Below are 24,291 nucleotides of genomic sequence, written 5' to 3'. Positions count from 1 at the left end.
GGAAAACAAGTTGTTTACAAGAAATTCAGGATCTGGGGTCTCACTGCTCCCAACATTTTACAACCATGTGCAGAATATCCTGTGCTTATCCCCACTGTAAAGATAAAGCAAGTCAAATGCATCAAAGGTCAATGAGTAAAATACCAGAGGATTAGAAAGGTATTACAATGTATGCTATGCCTGTGCCATTGGCTCAGATCCACGGGGCCACTAGGAGAGCTACCCACATTATACCCACACAGGATTTCAAAAGATTTATGGTGGCTTAGATGAAACATTGCTTCAAAGTCAACACCCCACTATGTGGCATATGTCATTTGTTTTAATTGTGACTGATTTGAATTGGGATTTATTTCAGTAGCCATATGACTTTCAACATATTAAACCCTCTGAATGCACAGGCATATTTGGCTATTTACCTGAAAAGGACCCAAGGGTATAGGGAGCTATCCTGAAATACTTACTAAGAATAGAAAGAGAAGTAAACAAAGCTTTCTGTATGACAATAAGAAAAAAAGAAGTTGTTGATTAGAAGCCAGATTAATAGCTACTAATAGTAAGTGTGAACAAAAAAAAATCTATATTTCTTAAAAAGGTAATATGCAAAGTTTTTGTTGTACATTACATCAAGGAAAATAGGTTTCTGAATCCTATGGAATATAAAATTCTGATAATATGACTTCTTAGATTACATAAACACTTCAGACATCCTTGATACCATCTAAAGTCAAAATAAAAGCTACAGGTGTAAGATCCAAACATATTGTCCTCCTTCCCCCAAAATGCTGTATTAAATATTCATTGATATAGTTACATATGACTTAGTTTATATAGTATATTACTATATGCTGTTAGCTTTATATATATGTGTGTGTATGTGTCTGTTTTATATTATTTCTTTTTTACTATTTGCTGTCTTACTATGAACACCTACACATTGCCACTGGAAAGAGAGCGGAAAGACAACACCAACATCGTTCTCAAATTAAAGAGTACCTGACTGTGTACAGTTGTGACATTAATTGGAAAAGGTTGTTGTAATTTCTAGGGTTCTGATAAACCTCTCCATATTAATAAATTAGCAATTCTACTTACGAATTGAAATAAATAATACAAAAAGCCAATGCACAAAGTAAACTATTAGATTCGATGATGAAGTTGATCTATCATCAAAATCAACAAATCAGAAAGTAATCAGAGTACAAGACATCTTGGGTCCCCCTGCTTTTTAATTGCCTTGATTTTTAACATGGTGATGGTCTTAGAAGATGGCATGTGAACCCAGAAAATAGCGCAGAAGTGTCCTATATAACCCAGATAGTATATATAGCAGTCTCAGCTCACTAAAAATGCTAGGCTATGTGTGCCTAGATGCTAGCTAAATGTAATAATGTAATAAAAGAGGAAATAGTCAAATTAAACATCTAATTCCAAGTTTCCTAATTATTTCAATTGACTTCTTTACACATATATTCTCAGAATTTTGAGATTACAAGTTGGAAAAATTACACTTAAAAAGTAACTTGGAAGCCTTCTCTTCTTAAAGTTTGATATATATCACCACACATTCTGGTTAAAAATTTGTAGCCAAGAAGAGTTTTTATATTAGGATATGTTAAGCAGAGATTTCATTGATAAGACATACACTCTCAGTGAAATTTTTTATAGATTTACTAAAATCAATGGGACTGCCTTCATCAGAGAGGCAGGTAGAATCACAGAGATATATGGCTAGCCCACCTGAAAATATTCAAATACCCCTTTGCCAGTTTCTACTGCCGTTTTGGATTATCATGGGAGCTTTTCCATGCAAGACACCTGTTGCAGGTATGAATTTATAATGTGCTGAAATTTAGTAAGCTCTCTTATATCGAAGTATTGTCTTTTAAATAACAATGGGACTCTCTGGCCTCAACTCTAAAATTTGGAAAGTTAATCTCTCCTAATTTTTTTTAATTTATTAAGTGTAATTTACAGCATCAAGTTTGCCTCATTGTGCTTGTATTCTTCATGCTTTTCAACATATCTCATCACAATAATGACTCAAGTCAACATGGTCTTGCTTTCCCAGACCATCCCTCAGACAAATCATAGGTGATTGTTTATGTAGCTATCTTTCCTCCACACACCATGGAAGATGTTTTACTTTCTATTGTCTCTAATCAGCTGCTTTAGAAAAAAATCTATTCAGTACACATCTCTCAAATACCTATTTCTTTTAAGTCTATAAATTGCAACTTTAATAAACTGCTTTCTCTTCATTCAACAAATATGATCTTGACCTGGAGATAATGTTGTGATCAACATTCAGAAGTGAGTGGAGAAGAGAAAACCTTCCTTTCCTAAGAGACCCTATACTAATGAATGACTAGAGTCAACCTGGAGGGAAATGGCAGATGGGGACTGATTCCACCTGGGAAAAGAAAGCAGCAGCGTAAGGACTTGGAGAAGCCTGTTGAGAAGAGACATGACTGAATATACGTAAGAGATTGTGGAGTGCTAAGGGCAAGCAGGTAACTAAAGGGGAGTATTTTTGGTTAAAGAAGGAAAGAACTTTGCACAATAACCCAATGTAGCTAAACAAATACCTGCTATTTTACAAAGCTAAGCAAAACTCCACACACAAATGCTTCAACAAAATCAGTGCAGGGGATAAGTAAGCAAAAGAGAGGAGCTCAGATAACATAGATTTCACTTACGAAATATAAGGAGTCTGACTTTCTTTTGGTCAAATGAGAAAATACTAAAGACTTGAGCAAACGCATGAGTGACCGAGATTATATTTTAAATTTTAGAAGTTTGATGAATGAAAGAATACAAATGTAAGTTGCACTAAGTCAGGAGGAGACACTGAATCCTGAACCCCCATGGCGTTAGTGGATATATTGGCAGGTGTCTGAATTCTGGATGTTGACACACACAAGAAGAATGATCATGGAAAGGGGGGTGTAAGATGTCAGGTGTTGTGTACAGAGTGTGGGCATGACATAACAAATCCGCATAGTACAAGGACTTGAGTGAATGTGGTTTTGAGATTGAACATATAAATAGGCAAACTGGAAATATAGCAACCTTGGCCTGAAGAATAGAACCCCAGCTATGAAGGAGTTGCACTTACTGATAATGGCAGAGTCTATAGTGAAATCATCAGGTCTGAATTAGGTAAAATTAGAAATCTAGATGGTTAGAATATATAAAATGAATAAATTTAGAGGGAAAGATATTGGAAAAATCACCTAAATGAATAATAAACATCATGAATTATGAATCGGGTATTATTTGGAGGAAACTGACATAGCCAGAAAGCTAACATATTTAACACAGAAGTGAACAGACCATGGCCTATGACAATTAGAAGAATATGCAACCTGTAAGTACAATCAAATAACTTGAGTGTTCATGTGCTTTTGGTTGTAGAAAGCAGAATTCATTGCAGTTATCTTAAACAGACAGTTACCTTTTACAGATAGTAAGAAATCTTAGTTCTTTGGAAAAAATGCTAAGAAAAATAATACGTGTAGCCTGACTTTTCAGAACTAAAGTCCAGAAACTCACTACAAAAGCTGATGAGGAAACTTATTTTTTTTTTCTCCAGGTCATTAGAGACTTGGGATTCATTTGCTGTACTCATAGATCAAAAAGAATTCTTTTACCCTTTCTGAAAGCTTCTCTCTTTGTTGGGAAAATGAAATTGCAGTGTGAAGAACTTTCTTAAAGAATACAGAGTGATGAAATTTAAGAGGGCTATAGAAACAGCTGTCTTTAGTGGTAGAATAATCAAGTTAACATTATACCATATGGTTCTCGTCCTACACTGGCACCAGGCAATGTAAGATTCACAAATATTAATTGAATCTGTATAACCCCATTTACATTAGGGAAACATTTCATCATAAAATTCAGTTTCTGATAACCATCATATAGCTGAAACACTTGTGCATGTTCTTATAAGCATATTGATGAGCTGAGCCTTTAAGAATTAACACAAAGTACCCACCGTCTGTGTTTAAGTTTCACACAGGTCAGTACACACACAGGGAAAATGACTTCACTTGAGAGATGAGTTGTGTATTTCCACTTGTTTGTGTTGGCGGCTGAGTTGCTCACCAAGTACACAAAGACTGCTACATAAATACACAAAAGGATCTCATTTCTATGCAGTTTATATTGCAACAAGCAAATAGAACCAGCATTAGGACATATTCTGAAAACGATTCTTAAAGGATTCATAAAATATTACATTAAAAGTATTATGCAGTTGTACTTATTTATTTAAGGAACAAATACTATCTCATAGCTATCTTCTTGGCCCATACACAGTTTTTCAAGTCTTGATTTGATGACTAAGACTCATTAGAACAGACATTCTCAACCTGTGGGTCATGACGTCATTTGGAGTTCAAACGACCCTTTCACAAAAGATCATTTAAGACCACCAGAAAACACAAATATTAACATTATGATTTATAACAGTAGTAACACTGGAGTTATGAAGTAGCAGTGAAAATAATGTTATGGTTGGTGGTTACTACAACATGAGGAACTGAATTAAAGGGTCACAGCGTTAGGAAGGATGAGAATGACCGTGTTGGAAAATGCACGACATCACTTATTATTCCATGATTTGTTACATGACTAGAGGCTGTTTGGCTTTCATGTGTTTTATAAACCTTGAGTTAACCAAGTGGTGCTCCGTTTCTCTTCCCTGTTGCATTCCCTTGGGTTATCATGGGTTCTGTGAAAACTTAACAGTTTAAGCTAGAGCTCATGAAAACAGGCTGGTCAGCTGTCCTCCCAGGATAACCGTGTTTTCTGTCCACCCCACAGCTATTACTGGAGCACTTGGAATGCCTTGTGTCACGCCATGAAAGGTCACTAAGGATGACGGTGGTGAAGCGACAGGCCCAGTCTCCCTCAGGAGTGTCCAGTGAGGTGGAGGTTCTCAAGGCTCTGAAATCTTTGTTTGAGCACCACAAGGCCTTGGATGAAAAGGTACAGTACTGTTATTATTTTCAACTCAAACTATTCTTCCATTACTAGACAGAAGTTCCTTATTTTCACACAAATGAATAAGTAACGTAGGTGAAAAGAACACTTTTGAGCTATGAAAAGACTTTAAAATTTAGTGATGGTGGGTGGACGGTCCACAAACACTCACTAAATATTAAACATGTGGATGGACCATGTTCTTTTATTTATATCACTGAATGTACAAATTGTCAGAATTAGACCCTATTACATACTTACACCAGAGGATTTTTGAACTCTGGTACTGCCTATGAGTATTTAGTCTCTTTACCTCTGTTTTTGCCATCTCTCCTTTCCCTTTTTTTGAAGTACAGGTCCATAGATGTCATAGACTCAAAAAAAAAAAAAGCAACTAAAAGCCACATGTATTTTGAAGTGGAATTTGGGCAGGCTTTAACTTTTGGACATCTGTATTTGAAGCCTCCCTTGTGGAGATGTTGCTAACATCTTAGTTTAAATACACAGTGGTTTCTACTGGTGACAATATAACGTATTAGAAAGAAAACTCATCTTTCTGCCTTTCCAAAAGTAAGTTGTAAATCTCTCTTAGTTGCAGTTAAAATAAGATCAACTGACAAATGTAAGGGCTATCTGGAGGTAATATCCTTTAGCGATTAGGCAAGATTTATGACACAATTTTCTATTTTTTAAAAAGTTCAAAGAAGTGATTTCAAAATTTCAAAAGTCTTAGGATTTAGCATATCAAGAATTAGGGCACTTCATTGTAATATGCATGACAAGTTCTGAGCATTAAAATTCAAACTTGGAATTATTGCAGGTTTATATCTATGTTTTTAGTACATAGAGTTTAGTTCCACTTAATATTTATATTCTTATATATTATTACCATCAGTCTTTCAGCTAGTTCTTTGAACAGAGGATTATGTGAAATTCTTGTACAAGAATAACATCAATTCTGTCTTCTAGAGTGGAAGAAGAAGTTGTATTCCATTTTCATTTTGGTTATGAGAGGCAAAAACTATGAAAACTTCGAAGATTAAAACTACAGGTCATTTAACTAGCCATGTTAAGTTTAATATCAAATAATTATACTTATTTAGTTTCTCTTATATTTCCATTCATGAAAATACAATGATAAAATCCTATGAGAATTCATAGAATATTTGCCTTGTGTTAGGTTTGTTACACAAAGCATGACTTTCCCCTTGTGAGGAAAGAGTTCAGGGTCCCAGGCATTCACACATCAGTGACATGTGGTGACAAACACATTCCATCACAAAAGTGCAGTCTGGTTTTAGAGGAACAGCAAATGAGTTAGAAACGAATCATATTTTATCTAAATACTAAAGAATGAGTTGAACCCATAGATCAGATGCCCTAATCAGTAGGATCAGTGTCCAAAATGACTTGGATCTGTGAGAACAGCATGGTATTCCCAAGAAAACAACTCTATTGAAAGAATTAAATAAATATATTAGAGAATGTGGGATTTTTTTTATGTTCCCTGTAAGAACTTTGACGTGACTTAAGTGAGTCAGTGGTTTTAATCAGAGTAAAAATTAACTAATACTTTTCACACAGAACTTTGTTCTGTGAATATCTTTAGAAGAATATAGGACAATTATCATATAGAATCTCCATCAGCTGAGAATAGATCAATGAAGCACACTTTAATATAGTTCTATGGATAATTACAGCTCTTAAAAACTTTCTACAAGTTTCATAGACCTTGGCAAGTTCATGAGCAACTAAACTGGTGCCTATGAAGCTATCCTTGCAAAATTCTGAGATTCCCCTCTGGAGTAGATTGGTCTGCATAACTGGCTCAGTTGCTCTAGATCACAACTCTTTTTTCAGGTGAAGATAATAACAATATCTACCTACAGCCGCTGTAATGATCATCTATAATAGAGCAAACCTTTGAACCACTTCTTAATATAAGCAAATTTCTTTCAGTACATTAATATTTTACTTAGCATTTGAAAATGTCAATGTTTGTTAAAAGTTTGAAACTAAGTTATCTCCCTCTTGGTTCAAATGCTCATTTAAGATAACATTTCATTTGTTTATTGAGGAATTAATTTGTACCCACGTACCTTCATGAACAGTTAGTTGCCTTGGGAGTAGCACACAGTTTCTTATGAGAATGAGGAGGAGTAAAGACACAAGTGTATAAATAACCAATTACCATTTTAACCTAAAGGATGTGGCTATAAAAGTAAAGAAAAAATATAGGAAAATGTAATTAATTATTACTCAGGTAAAAAAAGATGTTTTCATTTTTACCATAGAAAATAGTTAAGTTATGAAAAAAATTGAGCATGAGTATTGACTATTATAATGGCTTGCAGTTTTAAATACTGATGTTCATTTACATAACCACTGACATGGGTAGACTTTTGAAGCTTAAGTACAACCAATAGTAATTTTGGCATGAGCCTCCACTGTTTCTACAGTAGGGCAAACGCAACTCAAAGAACATCAAATACGTTTATGTAAGGCCTTGTTTACCATTGATATTTTCATGGTAAACTATCACAGAACCAAACTATTCTTGAACTTCTAGTGTAAGAAGGGTTTCTCACAGTTTTTTTCTTTGATAAAATCAACAGTTGCCATGGTGAAACCCAGCAATACCTTACTTTTTAATTTGGAAGTTCACTCCTTTCATTAACTTCTTCCTTGGGCAATATGATTGTAATGCATATGATTGTAATAATAATTTTCTTTTAATCTTCCATGAAAAAAATTACCATACCCTTTAAATATATCTTGAATGAAAGGTTTCACTAGGCATTTTCCTTCCATTTTAAAGAATACTGAAGTAATAGATTAATTTAGAAATATTTGACGAATACAAATATTACAATTGGACATTGATAATTTACCATTTACCTGTGTAGAAAGCAATACATGTAAGGCATCCTGACAGCTATAGTGAATCCAGTGAAAAGAGAATTGTTAGCGATAGCGACAACTACCAGCTACAACTGTGTACTTCTTTGCGCAAAAATTTAAACAATTATTAGTTTGCACGATATAGCAAATCGATCTGCCTAAACATACATAATCCGACAAGAAACACGATTGTTAAAATATTATGATATTCTGCCAGTGCAACGATCAAGGCAGAGGCAGAAGCTGAAAATTTTGTGATACATACGATTTTTCCTGTGATTATAACTAAAGCAAACCAGATAAGGTAAAGTTATCAAGTTCTTAACCCTGGGAAGATTACATATTTTTGCATTTCCTTTTCTTTCCTATTAAAGTTTGGTAAACAAAGCTAACATTACATTAACCGAAATTTTTGTCTAAAACAGAGTAACAAAGTGAATAAACAATTCAACATTATTATGGTATTCATTATTGATAATGGCAGCAAAAATTTTCATACATAGTTTTAATTAAAACTGTATTTTAAAAAAGTTTTTATTTTCAAATAAGATGGTTTTAGATTCATTAATTTATGGTTAACATATCCTTATTTGTCAAAACTGTAAATTTATGGAAAGTTAATTCTTTATTCATATTTCTTGATAGACTTCACGACTTATTTCTTTGTGCTTAACGTGTGGTAAAAGAAATCAGTAGCTAAGAATTTTGGGCTAAGAGAAATAACTAAGAAGATATTTTAACCTATAGCTTGTACTCAAGGAATATTGATTCAATACCATCACTAATTTAGAAACATTTTGATGAATCAGCACTTAAGTGAAAAGGTGCTACCTTAACCTCTCCTCTCAGTGACATTCTAAGAGTGTCCTAATCAGCACTATACACAGGAAAATCAAGGATTGTACTAAATGTCTTCAGGCTGTTCTCAACCTGGGACACCTGACCCCATTATAAAGATCCACAGTCTAGAGACTTCCACGTCAAATTCAGAATTTAATTCTGTGTTGCTCTTATAATTTGAAATTGGTCTTAATCACTGAAGCATGGCAATCAATCTGGCAGAGCTAAATAGAGATTCTGTGCAGAAGATTTTTAAGGCTAAATGTTATTCTATCTTGTGATACTCACACACTAAATATTTGAATGTAGCACTGTATTTGGGCTCGCTTCAGCAGTTGAGTACACTCACTCACCTGATTATACCCACTACCAAAACAGAATTTAAAGATGAATGTTTAAAACCTCTAAAATTCATATTTTGCCTGAAAGTTAAAAAACAAAACTTGCTCTATTTCTTAGGTAATTAACCAGGCAATTATTCAGCATTAAAATTTTATATAGTTTATATATTTACTTATAGTCCTATTTAAACCTTATTATTTAAGAAAAATGTTGTATGATAAAATACACAGTCAATTAAATAACAAAATTAGTTTTTCAGGGATATAACTATAGTATTAAAGTGAAAATTTATTGAGAAATTTTTGTAACATTCATGTAGAAAATATGTTAATTTATAAAAAATCAAAAACTTGTGATTGTGTCTTAAATCTATAGTTTATTGACTTAGGTAAATTAAACCACCAAGGTCATTAAGTAAATATTGACGCATGGTAGTTTACCTTTGGTAAATGTAATAGAAAGTTTATATAATTGTATAAGAATACAATGATTTGGGATTTTTTTTTTCATTTTGATTTGGCTTGGTTTTTGTTTCATTTTGACCCAGGCTTTACTAAGTAGACTGAGCTGGGCTTTCTCCTGTTATACATCTCAGTCTTTCCTTTACTTTAGTCTTCCTCTTCAGTCTCCTAAATGTTGGAGATTAACTGGCATGTGCCAACACTCACGGTTTCAGTTTTAGAAGTCAGAAAGCAAGGGTCAAGGAAACAGTTCTGCGAAGTTCTACTATATAAGAAAACAATTTTAAGTCAGCCCCGCTTTCAAACTAAAAAATACTTAATTCTACAAATCACAATGCCTGTCCCCGGGATATATGGATACAAGGTGGGTGTTCCCAAATCATTAACACTTTACAGTCACTTAAAATTTCAAATCGATTTTCAGTTTTCAAGAACTCTTTGCTTTTAAACAAATCACTTTGAAGCTAGGCACCGGAAACCAGCAAAAAATTCACTTATTTTAAGGATGTATTTTGCCTATTTTGCTTGTTATAACACCAATAATTTTGCAATGCTATCATGGTTATGCTTTTTGAACTTTGCATCTACTTGCTATGAATCAGAAATTGGAGAAAGGCCAGTCAATTTCCAACCCCATTGGAAGATTATCAGTTCATCTACAAAAGAATTTACTATAAGGACATCCCCTTGATCCAACGATGCCTCTGAGGTGACAATCTTGTCATGTTGTTCATACCAGATTTGAGAGTCTGTGATCTTAGGGCTACAATTGCTTGAAGAATGTGACCATTTGTCTCTTATGTTAAAGATGGCTTCACCACAGGTTCCTATGTTTTGGATATACATTTCGGCACGTATTTTGATTTTTTTTTCTTCTAGGTAAGGGAGCGACTGAGAGTTTCTTTAGAAAGAATCTCTGCCTTGGAAGAGGAACTAGCTTCAGCTAATCAGGAGGTAACACACCAAACTTCCCTCTTCGGAGGTGCACTATTGCTAACATGCTGCCCCTTGTGTTCCACGTTTGCTTTCATTAATTCTGTCACGAAATCGACCACATTCTGTCCATGTTGCTGAATGCCACCCATTGAAATGAGTTGCCAGAGGCCTGGTTTCTGGTTTCTGGCTGTTCAGATCTGTCACCAGGAGACCAAAGAAAAACCACTAATGTCTAGGGAGATGGCTATTTAGAAAACCAGTCCTAAAAATAAGTAAAACAACAACCCTAAAACTGGAATTTGTGTCCAGTTCCTCTTAAACTTTGAAATGCTAGAAATGAAGTAAATAACTCAGATAGACACATGCATCCAATTCCCCTCAGACTCTGCCCGTTTTCAGGAAGCATTGTGCTCAAGCCTAAAGGCACCACTGGATTAGCATCCCTGTGAAGATTCAAAGACATCATTTAAAATCACGGCTTAAGATTTAAAGAGCTAGGACCCCAACAGACCCAGACCTACTCAGCCCTTGTACTTGTATGCCACAGCCCCTGTGAGTTCCTGTGTGCTTCAGCTGTGCTGTTTAGAAGGCCTTGTTGCCCTGGAGTTCTCCCAGAAGCTATTGCCAATTGATAACTGCTTGCAAATGAAAACATTAGTTTTCTCTAAAGCAATCTCACTGAGTATACAAACAACTCTTAAAGACCCTTGCCCAACAGTAGATGCCCAACACAAGATGAGCTAAATGACATTTTGGGAGAAATTTTTTTTTTTTGTCTCATAATGTTCTTGATGGGCATTTTTTTTCTTTTACTTTTCTTACCCTACAAGCCTTTTGCTTACATACGACAATTTACCGTTTTGTGTCTTTATGAGATTCCTATGTGTGTGTCTCTTAGTCTTTACGTATTTCTTGTGTTTTCTCTTGCCCCTTTGCTTTTCTGTACATTTGTTTTGTTCTTTTTGTACATTTTATTTAATTTCCTTTTTATTTTTCCATTTTCTTTTTAGATGCCTTTTTTGTTGTTTGTTTGTTTAAGAGAAAGTCAAAATGAATGAAAATTTAAGTTTATGGGGAGGTGGGCAGTATTTGGAAGGAGTTGGGGAGGGACAACCACAGTAGAGTATGTTTTATGAAAAAAAATCTACTTTCAATACAAAAGGATACAAGAAGATTTAAAATGTTTTTTCTTTACAAGTATTCAATTGTTTTTTTTTGTATTAGTAAAATTGAATAATTATAATATAGACATGCAAATACAAATTTGGATCCTTATTAGAAAATCAAACAATAGTGTCTACATCTAAATTTATGTTTATTTGCAAGTGCACTTGTTGAAGTTGATCCTCATAATTTTATAACTGGTAGTGAATATAACAAAATAGATAAGCGTATCTTCCTGAAGTTTCATTAATTTTAAATGTGATACTCTTAATACTAAGTATTAAGAATTTCTAACAAAATGATGTGTTCAAACACATTTAGCAAAATTTTTATTTGTTGATGTTTTTCTAGTATTAATAGAATATTTCCACACATTTAAAAAACAGAATAAATTCTATTTACTTCACTTAATATTGCTTCTTTAAAATAACTTAATTTAAACAAACTCATTTGTTTATGCTTTTCTTGGCTCCAGGTTTAATAATTAAAGCCTTGAAAATAATGGACTTTAGCTAGAAAAACGTCAGCATGCAGGAAGTTCTTGCCACACAAGAACAGTGTGAAATACCTTGGTTTCTTAGCTGTTGCTGTGATAACCTTCCCAGACCAACGCAGTTTGAAGGAGAAAAGGGTTATTCTAGTTCACAATTCCAGGTTAGTGTCCATCCCTGTGGGAGAGTCCAACCAGCACAAGTGTAAGTATGTAGTTACCTTACACCACAGTCAAGAGCAGAAGTCAACAAGTGGATGAATTTGTCAGGTCACATTCTCCGCTCTTACACAGTTCAAGAGTCCCTTCAGAGGGACCATTCTCTGACAACACATTGTAATGGGAGAGAGCTGGCATAGTGTTGGGACATCACGTTTATTTCCTGAGTTTCAGATGGCAATAGTAACTGTTCAAGAAATATGGGATTCACTCAATCCCTGAGATTAGAAGAAATGAGAAGTCAGAGAGAGTTCAGATTGTGAGATATATCTTGATATATTCACACCTAAGTGTACTTACCAGTATATACAAACAAATAGTTCCTTCTATATCATTTTATATGACTCATTCAGCCCTATTTTCTCTGTGTCTCTTGTTTGATAGCTCTCATTTTCTTTCATCTTGTCTTCTTTTCCTCACATGAATTAGTCTTGTTGACTTAGAGGGTCTTGATTTCTTGACATCCTCTATTCCCTCTGGCTCTTGCCCTTTCTGACTCCTCCAGGAGTCCCTGAATACTTAGGGGAGAGGTTTTTATAGACATTCCATTTAGGGTTGGCTGTTCCAAGGTCTCTTACTCTGTCTAGTTATTGTCTGGCTGTAGGTCTCTGTATTTTCCCATCTGTTGCAGGAGGAAGCTTCTCTGACGATGACTGAAATAAACACTAATGTATAAGTATAAACCAGAATGTTGTGAGGCATAATTTTATTGTTACTTTTTTTGAACAGTAGAATTTGGTTTTATCCTAGATCTCTGGGCAATCCAGCCAACGGTTCTTGGTAACTTAGTCAATGTTAGTTATGGGTTCCATATCACCTTAATTCAAAACAGATATTGGTTGGTTACTCACACAAGCTGTGTGTCATAGCTGCCCTAACATCTTGCAGTCAGTACACCATGGTAGATCACAAGTTTTGCATCTGGCTTGCACTTTACATTTCTCTTTTGTATGCACAGTACCTTCTTGTACCAAAGAGGAAGAACATAGGTGTAAAGGCTTTATATATGCACTATCTGGACTTCTCTGTGTTCAATTAGTTATAGACCTGTTGTGTTCAGCAATGGGGCCTTGCCAGCAGTTTGTGGATAGTCTTAGAAATAGCCTTGACTTTTTGGAGGTTCCTATAGGCCTGTTTGACCAACAACTCAATTAGATATAACCACTTCCCAGTACAGGAAACTTCATTTGGTGACAAGAGATGACCAGCTGGGATTCTCTCTCCCTCATTATTTGGCAATGCCCTTCAGATATCATTTTCATATGTATATATTTTAGGAAGCTCTATTCTATTTGGTTTTTATAGTACCCTTCAATTTTCTTTAATAGTAGCAGTCACTTCCTGTATTCCCCTCCCCCATCCCTCTCTCCACTATCACTTTGCTACTGTTTTCCCATTTCCACCTCTCCCTTCATCCATAGCTATCTATTCTAATTTCCCTTTAGTCCTGTACTCTATACCTAAGCTCAGTGTTTCTACAGATTGACTGTACTTGGTCATCACTGACTTAACAGTTAATGTCCACACGTAAGTAAATACATATAATATTTGTCTTTCTGGATCTGGGATATCTTAGTCAGGATGATTTTTTTTCTAGTCCCAGCCATTTACATGTGAAATACATGATTTTGTTTTTATTTTTTTATTTTTTAATTTTTTTTTGTTTTGTTTTTCGAGACAGGGTTTCTCTGCGGCTTTGGAGCCTGTCCTGGAACTAGCTCTGTAGACCAGGCTGGTCTCGAACTCACAGAGATCCGCCTGCCTCTGCCTCCCGAGTGCTAGGATTAAAGGCGTGCGCCACCAACGCCTGGCTGATTTTGTTTTTAATAGCAGTGTAACATTCCCTAGTATAAGTGTTCTAATTTCTTTCTGTTCATCTTTGAGAGATATATAGGCTGTTTCCAATTTCTGAATAGAATAAACACAGCAGTGATGAACATAGTTAAATAAATATTTATTGGTAGGAACAGGCATTCTTTTGGATATATACACAAAAGTGATATAGCTGGATATTGGGATAGATCTCATTCTGCCTTCTTCAAGAACCACCACATTGTTTTCCACAGTGTCTATACAACTTTTCACTCCTACTAGCAATGAAGGAGTAGTGCCCTTACTCTATGTCCTTGCCAGCATTAGTTGTCACTTGTTTTATTGATATTAGCCATTTTGACAGGTATAAGATAGAATCTCATAACAGTTTTGATTTCCATTTCCCAAATGGATTAGGATATTGAATATTTTGTGTTTCTCAGCCATTTGAGTTTCCTCTTTTGAGAATTCTGTCTAGATCTGTTTGACAGATCTAATTTATATTTAAAACAATTTAATTCATATTTTAAATTTATAATTTATATCCTATATAATTTATAAATTATGTTACTTATTTTCTTGATCTAGATTTTAAATTATTCATATATTTTAAATATTAGCCCTTTATCAGATGTATAGTTTCTAAAAATCATTTCCTCTTATGTAGGCTGCAAATTTGTCTGGAAGAAGTGTTCTTTGTTGTGCAGAAACTTCTCAGTTTCATGAGGTCTCTCTTTTTATTTGTTGATCTTGTGCCTGTGCTAATGGTGTTTTGCTCAGAAATTCTTTTCCTGTTCTAATGATTTCAAGATTATTCATCATTTTCTCTTCTATCAAGTCCAGTGTATCTGGTACTAAGTTGTCTTTGATCCATTTGGACTTGAGTTTTGTGTACGGATCTAATTGCATTCTTTTTTATGTTTTTATTTATTGATATTCATTGAGTTCTACATTATTCTCTGCTCCCTTACCTGCCTCTCCTCTCCCCTTCAACCCTCTCCCAAGGTCCCCATGCTCCAAGTTACTTAGAAGATCTTTTTTTTTTTTTTTACTTCATGTAGATTAGATCTATGTATGTCTCTTTTATGGTCCTTATTGTAGTCTAGGTTCTCTGGGATTGTGAAGTGTTATGCAGACATTAAGAGACCACGGAGCCCAGACTAATTGCATTCTTTATGTGCAGCCATCTGACTTGACCAGCACCATTTGTTGAGAAGGATGTCCTTTTTCCAGTGTGTATTTCTGACTTCTTTATGAACATTGTCAATTTGTGTTTGAATTTGGTTCTTTGAGAAAAATCGATAAGATTAATGGAAGTCTATCCAATTTAACAAAAGGCAGAGAGAATAACCAAATTAACAAAACTAGAAACAAAAAGGAAAAACTTAACAACAGACACCAAGAAAATCCAGAGAATCATAAGAATATGCTATAAAAACATATACTCGACCAAACTGGAAAATCTAAAAGAAATGTGTGTGTGTGTGTGTGTGTGTGTGTGTGTGTATATATATATATATATATATATATATATATATATATATATATATATCACTTACCAAAGTTAATATTTGTAATCAATTTAAATAGAAGCAGTCATTAAAAGTGCCCCTGCCAAAATTAGCCCAGGACCTGATGGTTTTAGCACAGAATTTTAACAGACTTTCAAAGGAGTATTAATGCCACCATTCATCAATTTATTTCACAATATAAAAACAGAAGGGACATTGTCCAATTCGTTTTATGAAGCCACAGTTACCCTGATATGAAAGCAGCATCAAGACCCAACAAAGAAAGGTAAATATAAACCAATTTTCCTTATGAACAAAGACACAAAAAAATCAAATGTTTTTTTCCTCCTGAAAATTAATGTCTTGAAACTTAACTCCCAGTGATGTTGCAAGGAGGTGGGGCATAGGATTAGTGTACTTATAAATGAGATCTCTGAATTACTTTGCCCTTTCAGGAAAAAAAAAACTCAATAAGATACTTGCAAATCAAATCCAGGGACACATTCAAACCATCTACCATGGCCAAGAATACTTCAACCCAGGGATGCACGGATGGTTCAATATACAGAAACCAATCAATGTTCAAACTGAAAGTCAAAAAATCACATGATCTTTAAAGTAGTTGTGGAAAGGGCCTTTGAGAACATGCAATACTCTTCATCATCAAAATGCTGCAGAGACTAGGGATACAATAGATGTACCTAAACATAATAAGAACAATTTACAGCAGTCTTATAGCCAACATCAAATCAAATAGAGAGAAATGCAAATCAATCCTACTAAAATCAGGAATACAAGGTTGCCCATTCTCTATATCAATTCATATTGTTATAGTCATATACTATATCTTACTTATATTATGTATCTCCCAGAATCCTCCCACTAATCTGACAAACCCTCTGAAATCACACTTCCCCATGGAAGCTCACCTCACTAAAGAAGCCCTTTATGATTCCCGGCCAACAACCAGTCATTGATCCCTAGTTTAAATCTCTAAGGCTCACTAGTTCAGCATGTGTTTTAAACATTCAGCATGAGAGCTAGCATTATAACTGCCTGAGCCTAGGTCACTGTTTCCCAGACAAGAAAAATATACCTTCTGCATTGATATTTATTTCACTCAATATATTCACATGCACCCTGTGATGATATGTTTGTCAATTCTTTATCTTCACCCTACAGAAAATAGTTGAGCAAACCTGTTCAGAAAGACTAAGATTTAACTTCAAAATCCTTTATTGTGATATTTTATCATTATATAATGTAATTTATATACAGTGCTAAGTTATGAAAACCATTTCAATGAGAGCAAACTCTGTGATTAGGGAAATAAAAGCAAGTTTAGAATAACAGATGATCCTGCGTTGGGAACAGTCGGTATGTGAGAGGATGAAGAAGATGGGGTGGCAAGGTTGAGAGAAATCAGGTTCTGTAGAAGTCTTGAAATAATACTAAAAGCATATCTTGTATGTGTCCAGTTTTTAATTGCAAAACTCCTTATGGTATGCACTTTATACACTTTTCTGTTAAAATAGGAGATCAAGTAGAGTAAGGCCGGAGAGTTCATATAATGTGATACAGTTACCTAAATATTGTGTCCTAATTATTACTGTAGGACTGTCCTTCCATTCAAACAAAGGACAATTGTATATTTTTCAAAGATTGTATTAAATACTGGACATGACTAAAACAAGGAATTAGCACTTCAATAGATTCATTAAGACTATAATCTAGTGTTGGAGACAGATTCCTTACAATGCAGTTATAATGATGAAGCATTTAGTGTAGTGAAAATATATTCAGGGAGACAAAGTTCTGGAGATATGTGCTGGGGGTATCAATGGCAATATATGTAGCTGAGATACCCTTTAAAATTGCAAATGTGATGTCAATTATAATACACTATGAGAAATATAATGAAAATAAAATATGACAAATATGAAAGTTAAAGTATGTTCAGAATGTGTCAATGTTAAAAGAAAGAAAAAGAAACTAATTTTACAAGTAGAAGTGGGGAAGGACAGCGATTGTCACAAAATATTATGAATACATATGCACAAAATGGAAATTTGTTGAATTATAAAACCTCTCTATATAGGGGAATTGTGTTCTTAGTTAACACTGAATGTGTTCTCTAGGTTGTCATCTTTAAAACTTGCCTCTAGATTACGTGGATCAAATAAGTGCAATAAAGCCTTTCTTTCTTTTTTTTTTAGTCGTTCTTGTATGGTAATTTTTGTTGTAGCTTAAAATCAGCTGCACAAAACTTACAAGGCAAGTACAAAGAAAAATAGATTACATCCTTAAAAATGTGTTTGCGTTAATGGAAACCCATACACTTATTAATTATTTGATTGAGCCAGACAAAATGGATCATTCAGAAGTACCTGTAAAACTTGCATTGACAGGTTAATTTGCAGGGAATACAGAAACAGGCATATTGATTTTAAAAAGCTTTCCACATGACTGCATTAAACATAAAAATACTTAGCCTGTTTAGCTGCTGACTGTGTTTTTAATGTACATTTTACCCTCTACATGCCCTTTCTAGTCACTTAATTACCAACTTTCAAGTAAATTTTTCTTAAGAAAATAAACATTCTGTTAGCCTTTTCTGCTGTCTTATTTGACTTATATTTCCCTAAAGAGAAGGGAAAGGACTTGTGAATTAACTTCTATCATCATTCAGAAGCACACTGGATCCAAAGGGAGAGACAAGTGAAAGGGATCAAATTCATTTTCAAGTGAGAAGCGTTCAGTCTATTGATTAGATAGAGCCATTGCTTTACGCCCATCATTTGATAAAATCGATCCCGTGAGCTGGATTAAAACCCAGTACTCTAAGGAATGCCTAGATGTGTATTTTCAAAAAGTAAAAAGGTGAATGATTGCTAGCTCAGGCAATAACGCAACTTAGAACTTAAGGGAGAACCTGGAACGAGTCAGAGAACTCTAAAAAGAATCAAGCAGAGCCAGATGGTGGTAGCACATCCCTTTAAACCCAGTACTCGGAGGAGGCAGAGGCATGCAAATCTCTGCAAGTTTGACACCAGCCTCGAGAGCAGCCTCCAGGACAGTCAGGGTTGCCTAGAGAAAATCTGTCTCAACCTCACCAACCCCCATCAAAAAAACAAAAAGAAAAAGAGAAAAAAAAAAACAGAAATCAAACAGAGACAGGAGAGGAAGAGAAGAGGAAGTAAGTGCTGTAAGTGATAATGGAGGATTGGGTTATACTTTGTCTTTATGTCAAACATTTCATCATAGCAGGGAGGACTGTCTACTGCGTGATTATTGTGACATGGTTACTACCAATCACAGTATATGCTTGAAAAGACCTCTTCCAATAGTGATGACCAAAAAGAGAACAGCTGGGAATATGACTTAGGAATCAATTAAAAGTTTATATAAATTAATTACAAGTTTTTATGAATCAATTAAAAGTTTATAAAGTGGAGATTTGGAAAATTCATTGTTGTTTAAAATAATTTTTTTAAAAGAGGAATTAAGACCGAAGTTGAAGTATTGAGAAATATGATTTCAGAGTTGAAAGAAAATATTTCTGATCAATGGCAGAGGGAAGAAGAAGAGAACAAAGGAGGGGGCAGTACTGATAGAAAAGTCAGTAGAATCGAACCTTGGCTTTGTTAAAGACACAAGTAAGGATGTCGTTCCACTGATGGTGAGCAAGGCATTGTTTGAAGAATAAGGAAGATGCAAGGATTTCATAAGAGTCATTCTACCTGAAGAGACCAACTTTGTCTCCTAGGGGAGGCAGAAACAACATGTAGAGAGTATGAATAAAATGATAAGGCAATGAGTCATCTATGCCATGCAAGGGCATTTCAGTACATGATTGCAGACTCATATGGAGTTCTCATAAATTTTCTGCAGCAAACCAAGTGAAAGCTCCAGTACTTTAGTCAAAAACAGCATGGAATTGTCCCATCTTGTTTCCTTATTTATGTCTATGAAGTTATTTAATAATTAAAGGAAAAAGATACAGCTATGAATACAATGTGTTTTCTTTGATGTTAGTCAACTAGATTAAAGGCAGAAGGGAAATATTTCTCCAAAAATTCATAACTTTAGCCAGGTGGTGGTGGCACACGCCTTTAATCTCAGCACTCAGGAGGTAGAGGCAGGCAATCTCTGTGAGTTTGAGGCTAGCCTGGTCTATAAGAGCTAGTTCCAGGAAAGGATCCAAAGCTACAGAGAAACCCTGTGTCAAAAAAAATTATAACTTTAAAATCTTATAAACTTATTACATTCACACGTGTTTGAAATTTAAATTGTTTAAATGAAAGTTAAGTAGCAGAAAATGACCCAGAAAATTGTGGGTAAAGAGGAAAAACTGTAATTTTTGATGAATACTTACTTAGGTTTCCTAAGGCGTTTTTCATTCCAAACTCTCTTATCTGCAAAATTTAAGCAATGTTTAAGCCCATTTTCTCTCTAAATTAAAATTTCCATACCTGTAAAAGAAGTCTCTGAGTCTAGAAAAGCCACAGAAAAGCTCAATGACTGGGCTTTTCAACAAAACCACTTCCCCTGGCTGACCTTTTTCAAACCTCACTTTGGATCTTTTCATTCTAATTACTTTTGATTTCTGTGCGATAAAACTTGATTGAATTCTGTATGTCTACCATCTCTCAGCAGAAATGATTATTCTCATAAAGGCTTTCAAATTTCCTTCATGTTTTGCTAAACCTTTTCTGGTTGATTAGCTTATTCATCATTAAAAAATCATATTGGTAAATCCCTTACAAACTCTAAGTTAATATTCTAGCAGGAAGTGAAATACTGTAATCTGCATATATGTAAATGTGACAAGATACACTGTTTATTTAGTGAACACAGAGTTTGTATGTGACAGTGGCACCCAGTCACACTGAAAATTAACTGCTTAAAGACAATGTAAAGCTTAGAGGCTAAAGTTATGTTGCCTTGCAAACATATCAGGAATGTGGTTTTCCTGTTGGAATTGCCTCTATTTTGTTTTTTAAAAAGTATAGTTATTAACTTGTCTATTTCATAAAAAATGAATAGTAATTGAATATATCATTTTTTCTTATTGGCCAACGTAAAACTTCAGCTTTGTTAAGCCAGCAGTTGAAAGTTCTATAACATTTTACTATGCTTCTAGGTTATTATTTGTGATGATATTATATTATAAAGATCAATGTAGAAACTGTAAAATACCCAAGTTATTATCATTGGTAGATAATCCTTTCCTCTGCTGCTGCTAAGTACACATGTCAGTAAAATAATCTTTTCCAAATAAAATCATATAATGTCTATCTTCTAACACTATGTGCTTAAATATAACATAAAAAAGAGAATTGAAAACTGACTTTTCCTACGTTTATTCTTTTGATCATTTCCAGTATCTGTGTAATGAAACCAAGAGGGAATTTCAAGTTGTTTAGTGATGTGTAAGACCTATGGAAAAATCCATTTCAAACACTTTTTGGCATTATACCCTGATTAGATTCAAAGATACTCTGTTATGAAATCGTAAAAGTGCCTCTGCTCATAGTAACGGTCATTTTTATTTTATCTTTGCATGTGATATATTTAATAGTTTTTATTTCCTTTTCTATTTTTAGTAAGATTAGATTTAATATTCAATTTGAATATACAAGTCACAAGCTATTGAATTTTACTTATATGTTTATAAAAATATTATTTTTAAAATAAAACAAGCTTAATTCTTCAGTATAATATAAAGAAAGCATCAGGTTAGATAATAACAAAGAACACAGTTTTGCTCTGGAGATAATTTTGGAAAATATTAAATATCTTCTAAACATTTTAAATGAAATAATGAAATTTAATAAGAGAAAAGGTACAAAGCCAAACAAAGCATAATGAGATGAAATACTACACTGAACTCAGGATTCAATTTCGTGTTTTAGATCCAGCATGTCCAAACTATGTTACACTTGATAATTTATTAAAATCTTTTGTTCTGTTTTCTCATTCCTTATAAAAGAAATATTAATAAATACAGGTCTACCTAGTATTTTATCATGATTCTGGATAAGATAATATATGATGAATAAATTAATATACTAAAGTTATATTGCTATGATTGATCTCAATGGCCAATATTAAATATTAATGAAGACAATAGGAATATGTTTCCTATCCACCTTTATTTTAGCACAAATATAAAATAACATTGATTAAAAAGTATTCAAGATTAGATGATTTTTTATTAGATAAGAAGGGATCTTCTCTAGTTAGAAGGATTCCATGGAATTATATATGCTTTATGGATGATCTTGAAATTCAATTATTCATGAATTTGGTAAAAAGTTATTGGGAGAGATTATTGTGTGCTGAGAATTGTGCTATGAATTCTACATTTCCCTAAATATATACATTTTTCATTAACACAATTAGCCTACAAGCAAAGCCAAGTAATTACTAGCATTATGAGAAGTAGGACAATTAGCTTTCAGAAACAAAGTAAAATATTCAGAGTAACATTAGTTATCAATAGTGATTGAAAGTTAAAGTCTAACAATAGACATACATACAAAATAGGCATGACTTTATAAATTATAACTTCATTTATCCTAAGTTCTTTAAATCCATCATAACACCTTCCTACTTATTTTCTATAAATTATTTCAAGGTTCAGCACTTCTTTCTAATAAGAGCCATAAAGTTGTATTAATTATATTAATAATTCAGATATTAAATTATGCAATTTAGCCTGTTTGTAAAAATTGTCCAATATTGTATAAGAAAAAAGAAAGTCTTTAAAACATCCATTAAGGCATCCATATTATGAAACAATTTGGAAAACTTTAATTAATAAATTATGTACTTTTCACCATTATCATTTCTCTTTCCATAGAAAGAAAAAGTGTATCGATTGCTTTATTTTTAACTAATATTTAATTAGTGATTAAACTGTGAAAGTTCCTGGTAGCCAAAAATATCATAGTTCAATCAACGTTTTAGATACTATTTCTGCAAGATTCGTTTCTGTTTCTGTGGTAAAAGAGACTGACCACACTTGGCTTGGGGAGCAAAGGTTGATTTTAGCTCACAATTTGAGTTTGCAATCCATCACTGCAGGAACTCAGGATGACAGGAATTTGAAATAGCTACTGTGTGATATCTGGGGTCAAGAGTAAAGGGAAGCCAAAGCAGAATTGCTTAAAACTATTCAACTTCCTTGGCTCGACACCTACATCATTCAGGACTCAGTCCATGAGATGTTACCATCTATGCTCATGGGGGACTTTCCCAACCCAATTAACTCAATTAATAGAATCTCCTGTGATATGCCCACAGTCTAAACTAACCAAGACAACCTGTCCTTGAGATTCTCTTTATATTTGATTCAACTTTGTATCAAATTGACAATTATAAGTAATCATCACAGCCCTCGATTTGTGGTAGAAGTATGTTCCAATGAACTCATAACAAATTAATAATATTACAATCGAAAAATGATTATCTATTATGTAGAGAATATTACAAGAGACTATTACAAAGTTTCCATTCTCAGAAGATTTCCAATATGGTATTTATACTAAACATATAATCATTATGATCAAAATGCCAAGTATACTGTTAAGTCCTAGTAAGTCAGAAACCATTTAAGTTATTGTTTGTTTGTTTTATTTGTTAAGGTTTGTTTTATTTTGTAAGGTTTTATGGATCATTAGATCAAGCGACCATAAGCATTTTCTGTTACTAACCAATGTTTTAGGTACCATGTTCTAGCACAGTCTAGCACAATTATTCCACCTGTGTAATGAAAGCAACTGTGAACATGCACACTGAAGAGTTGTAGTTCTTTTCCAAAAGTAGCTCATTTGAAATAATTGATTATCATTTTTATGTCAAAAAATATTATCATCATTTTATCTTTTAACTGTTCAAAAATAAAAGGTCATTTTTTTAGCTTGTTCACAATGTCAAAATAGAAATATAGTGTAGAAATACACAAAATGTGAAAAAGAAAGATGAATAGTTAGGGCTAGTCAAGACTCCATATGAGCATATTAGAAGAAAGTGATTAATATAATCGGGCATCATGTGCAATATGTCCGATTTGATGTTTTTGTGAGTATATGCTACCTTGAAAAGAGAAGGCTAAACAGAGAGAAAGTCACAAATACAAGCCAAAGAAGAAGGTAGTCCCCATTCAGAGTCTCGGTCTTCCCTCCCACAATGATTCTCTCACTTCCTTATTTCTCTGGCCTTAGTTACCCCAGACATAATAATAGAAATCACCTTATAAGGCTGTAATGTTGAAATGATTCTCAGAAAAAAAAGAACCTTTCAATAAATATCAATGTTGATAATTATATTGGTAATGTCACTGTTATCCCGGACAATATTTTTAATATTGTTTAGGCTGTTTCCAAAAATAAAGAACAAAAGAACCTTTGCCAAAATGGGATTGTCTAACTGGCAATTTTTGGGAACAGGAAAGGGGTTTATTGCTCATTGTCTCTGAATTTTATTTTATATTTTAACCATGAAATAAGGTCATTAACACCACTCTCTGCTCCCTTCCCCTAGTGACATTTTGTCACATAAATACATTTTAAAAATGACATGAAGGTAAAATTAAAATGCATTCAAATGAACATAGCACATAATA

General features: G+C 33.7%; 1 protein-coding gene across 12 annotated transcripts in view; it reads left to right on the top strand.

Annotated features, from left to right (window-relative positions):
• Ppfia2 (PPFI scaffold protein A2) overlaps window positions 1–24,291 on the top strand; it is a 345,304-nt gene that overhangs the window by 209,498 nt on the left and 111,515 nt on the right. For 9 of the 12 annotated variants that reach the window (XM_075954444.1, XM_075954445.1, XM_075954443.1 and 6 more), the window contains 2 exons: window positions 4,828–4,992; window positions 10,410–10,484. In XM_075954444.1, coding sequence (XP_075810559.1) covers window positions 4,828–4,992; window positions 10,410–10,484 — 240 coding nt within the window. The remainder of the gene's footprint in view (window positions 1–4,827; window positions 4,993–10,409; window positions 10,485–24,291) is intronic. The other 3 variants (XM_075954448.1, XM_075954455.1, XM_075954454.1) reach the window with 1 other exon arrangement.

The sequence above is a fragment of the Microtus pennsylvanicus genome, chromosome 20, assembly GCF_037038515.1.
Source record: "Microtus pennsylvanicus isolate mMicPen1 chromosome 20, mMicPen1.hap1, whole genome shotgun sequence".
NCBI classification, from domain to species: Eukaryota; Metazoa; Chordata; class Mammalia; order Rodentia; family Cricetidae; genus Microtus; species Microtus pennsylvanicus.
This window is presented reverse-complemented; position numbering and strand designations above follow the sequence as displayed.